This window comes from Trachymyrmex septentrionalis, unplaced genomic scaffold, assembly GCF_001594115.1.
Source record: "Trachymyrmex septentrionalis isolate Tsep2-gDNA-1 unplaced genomic scaffold, Tsep1.0 scaffold42, whole genome shotgun sequence".
Classification (NCBI taxonomy): Eukaryota; Metazoa; Arthropoda; class Insecta; order Hymenoptera; family Formicidae; genus Trachymyrmex; species Trachymyrmex septentrionalis.
Window position 1 is genome coordinate 325,242 of NW_017305590.1, and position 12,174 is coordinate 337,415.

The 12,174-nt window shown below is 31.5% G+C and overlaps 1 protein-coding gene across 1 annotated transcript in view; it reads left to right on the forward strand.

Annotated features, from left to right (window-relative positions):
- LOC108751228 overlaps positions 1 to 12,174 on the forward strand; it is a 94,536-nt gene that overhangs the window by 44,721 nt on the left and 37,641 nt on the right. Inside the window, 1 exon segment of the mRNA XM_018491302.1 lies at positions 4,968 to 5,089. Coding sequence (XP_018346804.1) covers positions 4,968 to 5,089 — 122 coding nt within the window.

Consider the following 12,174-nt stretch of genomic DNA (forward strand, 5'->3'; position numbering starts at 1 on the left):
ATCATGCTGCAAGCAATTATAAAATTACTTTTATTATTATTATACAATAACTTTTATTATTATTTTTTATTATTATTATACGTAAAATAAAAATAATTGCAAACATGCAAAATATTAAAAAAGTTGTTAATTTGATATATTATAAACATTAATATAAATATTTACATTTATAATAAATTTTTATATTTAATATTTACATTTATAATACAATTTTATTTATTTATAGTTAAAATGTGTCAAGTGTTATTAGAAACAAATGTCACTTTTTCTCACACCATCAAATATCATATCGTAATTGTTATTAGTGGTATGAAATCAAATTCACGTAAACCTGTCAAACGAATTTGCTTTTCGAAGTGGCCTCTAATGATACTTTATGGCATTAATTAATATTTAATGGCAATATCTAATGGCACGATATCAGCTTATAATCGGCTCAACAATATTGTATAAGGTATTACTGTGGACGATCCATGATCATGTTTCAATATAATTGGTAGGAAACTTGATGGATATAACGCAGGACGTTTCTTGGATAGCTAAAGGATCGTCCTTAATTGCTTGCGCACGGTATTATAGTTCACAAATGCGAGTCGCTTTTCGTAGCCGACATCCTTAATTTTACATTACGTAACTTTATATAACACGAGACGGCAAAGCACATATCGGATATTATTCACGACGTTCTAAAGTACGGAGTGCTATGTAAACGACCGAAGTAAAGATCTGTATGTATACCGAGGGAGAATAAACCGCCATATTGTATCTCTACTATTTACTAACTGTGAGTGAAACAATGTAATAGATGCTAAGCTTTCTTTCAAGCTTGATTAACTTGGAGAGCCGGGAATTGGCGGCTGTACTGCTTCAAATTACTCAAGTAACTTACCCGTTCCTCATTCTTAGCATAGTGTTGGTTGGCCCATAGAGACCGTGCTATATATCGCATTTTGTGGATTATAACTTTCTTCTCTTCAATCTAACTTGTAATTCTATCCGTATTTTAAGAGTTGTGAAAGTGATAGTCCTTATTAGTATACCTTGTTTAAAACAATGAAATAAAGATACTTAATTAGAATAAAATTCGAAACGAAATAATGAAAGATTACGAGTCAAGCTAGATCTTCAACGCTAAAGTTTCACCATAAGTGAAAAATATCATATTCGGTCAAAGCGATTTTTTGTCTAATATTTGTTGTCAATTTATACAATTTCTAGTTCAAGCAAATTGTGCGTCAATTATTTGTTGGTTTTGAAACATAGTCCTAAATTGGCACTGGAATAATGATATCATCATTACTCCACATTGCTCGACAAGCAATTTAATATTATTAATGCTAATCTTTTTAAATAAGTATCTTTTAAAAACCTGTATATAAATAAATTACAGTTTATTATTATAATTGTTATATAAACTGTAACACACACATTTACCTTGGCTTGTAATCCTTTATTATTTTATTTTAAGTTATAAAATAAAATTTACTTGAAACGTGCACCTCTTTTATAAATACAAATGTAAGAAAGCTATCTCGCAGTGATCTCCGCTACAAGTTATTTTACTTTGTTAAATATCAAAGAAACAATAATAAACTCAATCTCTTTAATTAAATAACATTTTGTTATTTTTAATTTCCATACGTCATCTAAATGTAAATCAATTTATTTCTGAGATTAGCTTTGAAATAAACAATGTCCATGTTAACGCACATTTACTTTGTAAATAATAAATTAAAATTGAAGCAAATTTAATTTTTTTGAATTATATTGTTTAATTCCATTGTGTTAATTAAATTAACAACATATTGAATAGAAATAGTAGTGATCTAAAATAAATAAAAATAACTCAAATTGGATATGATTTGATATTACGAATTCTTTTTTTTAATAGTGTATTAAACAGTTTTATTGAATAATAGCATAAATACAATTTAATTCTGCGGAGAACCATGCAGTAATTTCCTAGGGAGCGAAATATACATTATTATTAACATAACCGCCACTATACGTCGTCCTTAAGCCACAACTTCATAAAACTCATTTATATCGACAATAGATTATTAGTTTTTCCAATAATTTCGCCCTCACACGTATATCCATTTATCTCAGACTTTACCCTACATGTCTCTAGAGGCAGATTGCAGGATATTACTTTGCTGACTTCGTGATCTCCTTTTACTCCCCACTAAACGTGCAATTCGTGAGTTCCAACTGTGCCTGAAAGGAACGCAAAGGCTCATTTCATTCCGGACGCTGTCGGGTAGCCTGAAGTAGCGGCGCATTTCGCTATCCCAATGCCGGTATTACACGTCAGGTCAGACGTTACAGATGGGCAATTAAAGTGTTACAACCTACCCCCCGTGAAGTGCTTAGCGAGATGCGAGATGTTTACTGTAACGATGGCCGTCTGTTCTTTTTTTTTTATGTAGTTCAACGGCCTTATCAGCAGGCTATTTAACTCAATTGACGTCCAATTAAGGATTTAACAATCTTGTAAAAATGGTTGACTCGGCCATTGCCGATAACAATTAACATTTAAAACGTCTATCGCTTCCACAGTAAAAGATATCCGTCTCTCAATGCTTGAAGAGCAAATTTCATCCAAGTTGTTCTCCATTTTGTAACAACCTCGTATTTGTTTGTGGAACAGCATATAATGGTAAATACAATTATCTTGTTCCATCGAGGACTTGCATAAAATTAACAAATAGATTGACGAATCACTATGAATGATTTCCTTCTCTCCGTGATTTCCTCGTTACTTCTAGTCGACCGATGTAAAGTGCCGTGGCACGCGAAACGATAGATCTATGCACATCAGTCAAAAGTCATGACGTGTAGCGGCAACAAGCATGCAATTACTCGACGAAACAAGAAAGTGTTTCAGTCTATCGGGTGTAAAATGCGAGGAGAAGTTTAAAGAGAAGCGGCACCGACCGCCTCGATTAGAGTGAACGCCACGCGTTTGCGCGGGCAAATAAACGGTTAAATTATACATTGTTAAACGACGGACAGGCTGAAACGGCGCACGGTGGTGGTCTATTTTTGAAGGTGGCTGCGCGCGGAAGAAGAAGAAAGCTTCTTGAATAAAACATATCTACCACCGGCATGTCCCGGAGTCTTTACTCATCCCTTTGCCTCATAGCCTCCTACATCTTCTTCTCCGTCTTCTTTTTTTTTTTATCCGTTCTACCGTTAAACATCCGTCCGTTCTTGGCGAGGTCATTCGGGTGACGCCACATAATAGTAATCCGTTAATGGTAATAAAGTAAATGTGTTGCACCCGAGAAACTTGGCGAATGAAGTTTACCGTCGTGGTCGAGGAATGTTCGAAAGTGTGGCAATTTCCAAAAGTCATTCCGCAGACGTTGGTATTTAACGTACGTAAGATTATGTAATTTTCTTAATCCTCCGGAGCTGACAGTGAGTCCATACTGGATTTACTTAATTATAAATTTTTCGTCAAAAATGTTAAACAATTTAATTTTTTTTTATGTTACTGCAAAGGACCTCGCCAATCATATGAAAAAAGTAATTTCAGATGCTGATCAAAAGTTCGGATAGCCATAAAAGATGAACAGATTTTGCTGTAATTCCATCTGAAAGTTACTATTTTAAATCTAATACACTGTTAGATATCAAAAGAGTAATGATAATCCAATCCTTTAAGTTAAATAGCATTTTATTAATTTTAATTTCTATATGTCAAAACGTCAGCCAATCCATTTCTGTAATTAGTACTAAATATAATATATTTTCTTGAGTTAAATTGTTTAACTTTATTATTTTAATTAAATTAATAACATATTGAGTAGGAGCAACCTGTAGAAATAATTAAAAATAATTCAAATTGGATATAATTTAAAGAATTTAACAATGCAGTGTATTGAAAGGAATTTGTATCTACAGTGCACAGTTTTTTAAATATTGTATAAGCATTTATTCAATTAAATATCTACATATGTAACTATATATTTTTCATTATTGAGTAGGTTTATGTAACCGCGAGGAGTGATGTAGATGTATACATATCGATATATGTATCTGTCTCGATGACTATTTCATTAGTAATAATATATCTGACGTTATTATGTTATAAATGTATTTAGTTACTATATATATATATATATATATATATACAAATTAAAAAACAAACTGTATTGTAGATAAAGATTTTTATTTCGGTTAGACTCAAAATAACTTTCAAACATATTTACTATAAAATATATTCAAAAAGCATCTAATTGATTCAGCTTCGACCGTAATAGGCATTAAACTTTTACTTGTGTATATTTACATATATAACAGTTTTAATAAATTGTTTATTACTGTAAAATATATTCCATGTTTGTGGTTAGTTGTGTTTAAAATTTTTAAATAGCATTTATAAATTACAAAATGTCAATTTCCAATTTGACTAAAACTATTTTTTTTTTTACATAATTAGGAGTTCTTCGGATTCTTATTCAAATATACTGGCAAGATCAATTTTTGAACGTAGCACAAAATTCTAATCATATTAATCAAAATTCTAGTTATAAACTAAAATTATAATAGGTTCAATCTGAAATTTCTGATTTGTCTAGTTTCAATAAGAATTCCAATTAATGTGCAATTAGACTCTTTTTCCAATGTAGTATTCTTTTTTTTTTATACGAGTTATGTCATTTTGATTCGTTGAAATTAATTAGTACCTCTTATCTTTTAATTAACATAAATTAAATTGATTTTACAAATTCAATATCAGTAACCATGTTATAGATTTTGACGTAATCTCTACGGAGGGTTAACAAGCAGGGAAACTTAAACTGCCTCAGGCATGGTTCTTACGATTGCATTAAATTTCGCCGGACCATGTTGATGAATGTAAAGTTACGAGTTTCGTTTACCTCTAGCCATTTATTCATAAAATGATTTATCAATAATTCCACCGACGAGTCGCTTGATCAATTTTTTTTCTCCCTCAGGCTCCGACAGCAAGGTGTCGGACGTTGACGGACAGCCCTACACAACGTTGCTCTACAGCAACGGCCCGGGTTACATACATCCGCGGAATATTCTACGGGAAGCTGGGAAAGATTCCATTCAGGTAAGGGAGACCCATTCTCATTTTCGTATACGCGAAAGGTAGTTCGCCAGTGTTTATTGGATCAGAGAATGATCGAGTGGCGAAATCGAGATCGCGTTCGAAAATCCATCACGTACCATAGCTGTTCGTGAAATATTCTGCCAAACACTTCCGACTGCCTAGTGCTTATCCCCAACGATTTTCTCGAGTATCCTGAAATACCGTGTTCGATGGGCGCTAGGAATTTTTAATCTTGCCGTAAAATTAATGAACGGGCTACACGATCAAGCATGAGACAAATTTAATTTTGACAAACAAATATATCAAAAATGGTACACATAATAATTGTGTAATAATATTCTTAGCAATGCATAAAAATCGCACTATTAAAATAATCATTAAATTTGAAAATATTAATAAAATTTAATTTTAATAATAATTTAATTTCAGAAATATTCCGATTTTAGATATTAAATGGTTTTAAAAATTGAATTAATTTTAGAATTATGTTTTAATTACTTGATAGAATAGATTGCATGTAAGGATATTGGTAGTCTTCGCAAAATGTTTAATTTAATTTAATTTAATTTTTTCGTGTAATAAAAATTAATTTTCTTTTATAAATTCCATTGATAAATAATTTTTCAAAATTCAAATGGGTACTAAATGAATTATATATGAAGAGAATTTTAAAATGTGACACATGTTCAGTTGTAAAAAGTGCAATATAATGCATCGCCTGTTTTATTTAGTGTCATATATTTATTCATTTATATATTGTATTCTATTTGCGCTTATTGTGTGTGTGTGTGTGTGTGTGTGTGTGTGTGTGTGTGTGTGTGTGTGTGTGTGTGTGTTTATTGATTTATAATTTCTCTCGCTGACATAACTTTTCCATAGAATTGATATTTATTTTCGATCGACTTTATGTTACACGAATTCGCGTTTTCCCTGCTTTACAGTTTTCCACATATCATATATTTACATAGAGATTTGAATTTATACTAATCTGTAAACAAAATTGTTTTGCCATGTGTTTCACAAGTATCCGTGTTTTCTCACGTATTCGCCGAGTTTTATATCATTTTGTATTTACAACATATCGAGCAGAGACATTTTAGCATTCGCTGAATATTTACGATACGGATATTATTCGACGTCGCTGAGTTACATCGCGGAATATGGGGTAGATCATTTCGCGCTTTATTCGCACTTCGCTTTATATTATCACCCCAAACTCATGCGTACAATAATTTACTCTTCGATGCGGGTGTGGATATTAACAAATTTTATGCGCAAATCCGGCACTCCATGTATAATTATGATTTTACTGCCTTATTTAAATATAATGTATTATAGCACTATGTCATTACGATACTAATGTAAATTAATCTTGATTAACAGAGAATGTAACTGCCTATAATATATTGAATATATATTATATTTCCTTCAACCGTACACATTTTCTTTTTTATGAAATGTTTCGTTACATTGCGATTGTTTAAAAAAAATTAGAACGATGTCGAGATCGAGAAGCTACGAAATTTTCTGAATTCAATTCAAAAGGATTTTAGTTGAATTTTTATTTATCGAGATATTTATAATGTTACAAATTAAAAAGATTATCTTTCTCATACTCTGTCCAAAGTTTGTTATTGCGTATTTGCAATATTAAAATCCTGCTCTTGAGATCACAAAATAACAATTCATACTATCTTTTCGCTCACAGTATTCGCTCTCGGAATGCATTGAGCAAAATTCATTCTAAAGTTATAAAGGTATCATCTGCCGGTGTGATTCTCGAGTATGATTATTCAATTCCTCGGAATGCTCCGTCAGAGTGAATCGTCATAAGCGGTAAGTGATCCGGGAAAAAAGTGATTAAAATTTGGATGACTATTGGGGCGATAAATTACATTGACCTGTCTGTCTTCTTTCACCGATGATTTTATGAGTTGCAAAAAGAAAAACGATTGAGACATTTTATCACCTTAAATTCAAGTGATTGAAATGAAAGTTTGACTGAGAATATTATAGAAGAATGCTAGTTAAAGAATTGTTATTGTGAGAAAAATGTATACGCGAAGAAAACGATTATACGAAAATATAGTAAAAATTTAAATGTATACAGACTTGAAAATAATTTTGTTGGATCATCAAAATAATTATATTTAGGAACTTTAAACATGATAAGCAATGCCAAAAGTTTTGACATTTTAGCAACCAGTAAGCATCTTTTACAATTATTCTGATAATCCAAACAAATATTTTCAGATCTGTATTTAATTACTACTTTTTTAGATAGTACTTTTTTAAATAAAACCTTTCTATATAGTAATTGCTTAAATCTGCAAATTTTGCTTCAATATTTTTTAATACTGATATATGTGAGTCAAATACATTTTTATTCTACATTTTGAGAGATTAATAATGATAGATAAGAAGACAATATATTTTAACAATATTTGAATAAAAAAGAAATTTAAATAAAATCTTAATTAAACTCTATGATTTATTTCCAATATTTTTTTTTTGCATATTGCGTAAGGCCTGTTAAGAAAATTTAATTTTAAGGCTCGTGTAATTAAAGAGCCATCAGCCACACATATCGCAGTTTGCAAGTTAAAAAAATTTTTTATTAATATGAATCGTGCTTTTGTGAATAGTTCTGTTGTTTGGCTATTTGAAAAGTTGCGTTGTAATCTGCACGCTTTGGTGGAATGCATACGATATAATGCCATGAGTGCATAGTTTGAGCTAGGATAGTATCTCGTAATATTGCTACAATAGTGCCATATAGACCCTTATTCGGGCGCGGTCGCATTTTCTACGAACTATCCATGTAAACGTAAATTCACATAAATCGATATATCACGCGAAACAAGAAGTGTCCGTATTTTATGAGGGGGATCGCTCCCATTTTATGAGAATATGATTTACACGATGAATGTCAGGTATGCATTAAGCGCGTAAATCTGGCTCCACCAGTCGGTATTAGCAGCAAATCTCGTGACCATAATACAAAGTACATACGCAGTAAACGTGCATGCGATAGTGCCAAAGTAAACAGTGACCTAATTTCCGATTGAACAGTTTATCTCGAGAATATGAAGAGAATGATTTGGAGTTACTGTCCATCTTCGTAACCTGATTTTTAAATGAATTATCGAACTATAATAAAATTATATGATGCGATGGGGTGGCAAGGTTAATAATGCTATTGAAACAATATGATACGAATTTTTATAATTCGAATATTTGTAGTTCGAATATTTGAAATTAGTTGTATTATTTAAATATCTGAAATTTAAACATTTTCATTGTAAAAGTAAAATTCAATATTGTAAAATTATCCCATTGATTATATGGAATGCTTCCAATAAAAAATTTCCAATAAAAAAATGCTTATACGACTAAATGAGACAATGTTTCTCATTACTCACTTCTGTCTCTGTACTTTAATCTGTGAAATTTTTGTGATGCGATGACAAAATGTTCTTTCTTTTATTTTTTGCTAACAAAAATACTGCCATGATGTCATGCTAATTATGGGAATAATTATCGTTAAAGCAATTTGAAATATATTTACTTTGTAAAAATATTCTATCCTGGAACTGGATTTATCTATCCTCGCATTTTATATGTACCGACACGGTGTAATAAAAAGCAGGTACATTATTACCCACCTCAATGATTTATGCCTGCAATTACATGCTGGGAGTTAATGCTTCAGATATCCAGGACGAATTAAACACCGTGCCGAGCTGATATCCAGCTATTTAATAGACGTCGACTCCCTTCGTTCGCGCGATATAGCACGCAAATTAATGAGAATTTGTCAGCTTCGATAACTCGCCTGTTCTGCGTTGCGCCATTTCTTTCGCCCTCGTATTATGCCCTGCACTTCTCTGCATTCCTGAAGCGCAAACTGGTACAAATCTGTTCCGTCCCGCACTTCACCCGGTTCGCAAGGGTGTTCACCTCGCATGAAACATCCGCTTCTTGTAAATGTCTTAAAATAATCTTTTTCACTCTTTATTTATGCAACCAGAATTTTTTGTCCCGTATGACAACATTTGCTAATGAATACTCCTTTGTGTTTTTATCAGGATATTATTTTATAGAAAAAGGAGAGAGAGAGAGAGAGAGAGAGAGAGAGAGAGAGAGAGAGAAGCAAAGATAAAAAATTCCAAACTTCAAATGGGACTTTCATATTTTCCCGAAAAATATAAAAGTATCTTATAATATATATTATAATACACACACACATATATATATATATATATATATATATATACATATATATTATAATATATCTTATTCATTATAATATAAACTAATCTAAAATATTTTGGATTTTATACGACAGTTTATATTATAATAAATGTATGCATAATAAGCGAATTCAGAATTCTATCTAATCTGCCACGGCGTTAGATGTTTGTTTAATAAATTTAATGGTTACAGCCATTATATTGCTTTTATATCTGATCCTCTTGTTTATCTCGGCAAGCGCTTAGTGTCCCGGTCCATTCCGTAGATTTTGTCGCCGAGAATAAAGTGCACGAGGTATGCTTCGCTCTGCGATATCTTTGAGTATTACCCAATAGAAATACCGAAGTCGGGATGTACTGATGCGGATAACGCTAACCCCGTACGATATTTAACGCTCTCCCGACGCGCCATAATTCCTTAAGACGCCATTTCTCCAGTTACATCCTGCTCCAATGGACCCAGCAGCACGACGTTGCTTTATGCTTAAGCAATCATCGTCGCTGGCAGGATTTCTCTCAGGAGGACGTGTAGTAAGATTTGAGAAATGCGCGAACATCGGAGGAATTTTTATCTATTTATTTTCAACAAATGCGACTGTTTGCCTTACGATTATTTCTGGACTTTTCGTGGGAAAGATACTCCTGGAATTTTTCATATAGAATGTCACAGAGTAACAGCCAAAAGTTGCTAAAATTAAATAGCTGTTATCTTGTATAGTGAAATGTAAAATGAAATGAATTAAATACTTTTCTGTAGAGGAAATCCTCGTTTTTGTTAACGCGAAAGGAAACATACTTACATTTTTAAACTCGTAAAAATAAACTTGTAAAAAAGCCGAAAATTTATCTACTCGCATGGCTATATGATATTCATTCAGAAAATCTCGATATAAATAGACATAAAAAATGGGAAAAAATGGGTCATTGTTTCGCTCTAGATTAAAAATTTGCCTTGGATGGTTCTATTTTTATGTCAGATTCGTATTTAGCGACTCAAAAAATACATAAAAATAGCTGGGTCTCCACCCCAGCACAGTACTTTTTTTTGTAGGCCTGTGTAATTTATCTATCTTATATTTATTATTTGCAACGTTAAATTTATCTTTTGCTCTCTTTTCTCTCCTCTCTCTTTTTCCTTTGACAAATTTATAATAAGAATAATGTTTCTGTCTAGTTTCATATATTCTTAGGAGAAGCAACGTTCTTTGTACTATTCTTACAGACATTCAATGAATATAGCGCATCCCTTTTGCATTCTTGTCAAGACTAGCAATGCTTTCTGTGAAATTATTGATATTTTACTTTTGATGTTGAATATCTTTTGTATGAATAGTTTGCCTCTGGTCTTAGCTGGATCGAAAACTGTTATGTGATATTTGAAAAGAAATATTGAATATAGAAATATTTAATGATCTTACCTAAATCTTGTGATTCAGAGAATGTCCAACTAAGGTAACTACATCCAATGCTTTTAGAATTACACTTTCCGATTTGTATTGTAAAAGAGGAAAGAAAAAGAAGGAAATATCCGTATAATCGTATCCATCTTACTGAGTATTCGCGATGCGAGAATAAAAATAAATCTAAGATCTTTCTTATTTGACATTTATTAATGTATTACAAATTGATTTTGATTGAATCAATTGTAATTTCTTTTCTAACTTTTGATCATGTAAACCCTAAAAAAAGATCAGAGAAAGATAAAATAAGCGTTCTCGCATCGTCATCAACGCCATTCCAGCCATATTCCTAACACTTGTTGTATCTCCTACGGGCATAAAGTTTTGTTCCATCCTTATTGCTCAAAACCACTTCTTCCCGAGTTTACCCCAGGACGTACCGTGGCCTTTCATCCGCGGCGAGATCGCGGCAAAGGGTCTATGGTGTCTCGACGAGAAGGAAATATTGTGAGAGAATTCCTTTTTTCGCCGCAACAGTGCGCCTCATTTGAGCCGCACAACGTAGCCGCAGGCGGAATAAAATGCAAAGGGAATTGCAGCGGGTCGTAGTTGAAATTCACGGCGATATCTTTTCGAACCAGCTGTTTTAATTTTATTCTCGTTTTAATTCTAAAATGTACGCCGTTTCCGTTGGAGGAAGTTCAATTTTAAAGCAATACGAATTACAATGAGATAAAGAAGAACAGTATTTTCTGCCAATCCTTGGACTTTACTGATTTTAGAATTTGTAGATTATAAATTACGGAAATGTAACAAAATATAAATATAACAAAAAACTAAGTGTAATAAATAATCTGCTTGAACAAATTGTCGATGTAAAATAATGTATTAAATATTGATATTGAAGAAATTTTTGAAGTTAAAGTTATGATTTTTTTCAAATTAAATTATTAACCCTTACTCTACTAAGTACAATTTGTGCCTCATCTATACTAACAAGGGCACTAGAATCTTTTTTTTTTCAGAATGATTAAAAAAAATCTTTAAAAATGCACCAACATACTTTCAACTTTCTAGAATAAATATTGGCACTTTATTTTAGAAAATAATAAAATGTAGTATAATTTATAATTACCGAAAGACGCAAAGGAACTTGTACGAACAGAAATTGCTCGGTAACTAGTGACCCCTCTTAGTAGGGTAAGAGTTAATTTTATATAATGTTATTTTTATTATAAAACATGATATTTCAACAGCATGATGCTTTACATCATATTATAAAGCGTGCAAAAATTAATTCTTTCTTATTGTTTTATTTTGTTTTATTTTATTTTATACGCAGAACGTAATTATATCATTTCTACAATTTTTAAATATAAAACTGAATATAAAAATTAACACAATTAAACTTTTTTTCTTTTTATTAATTGCA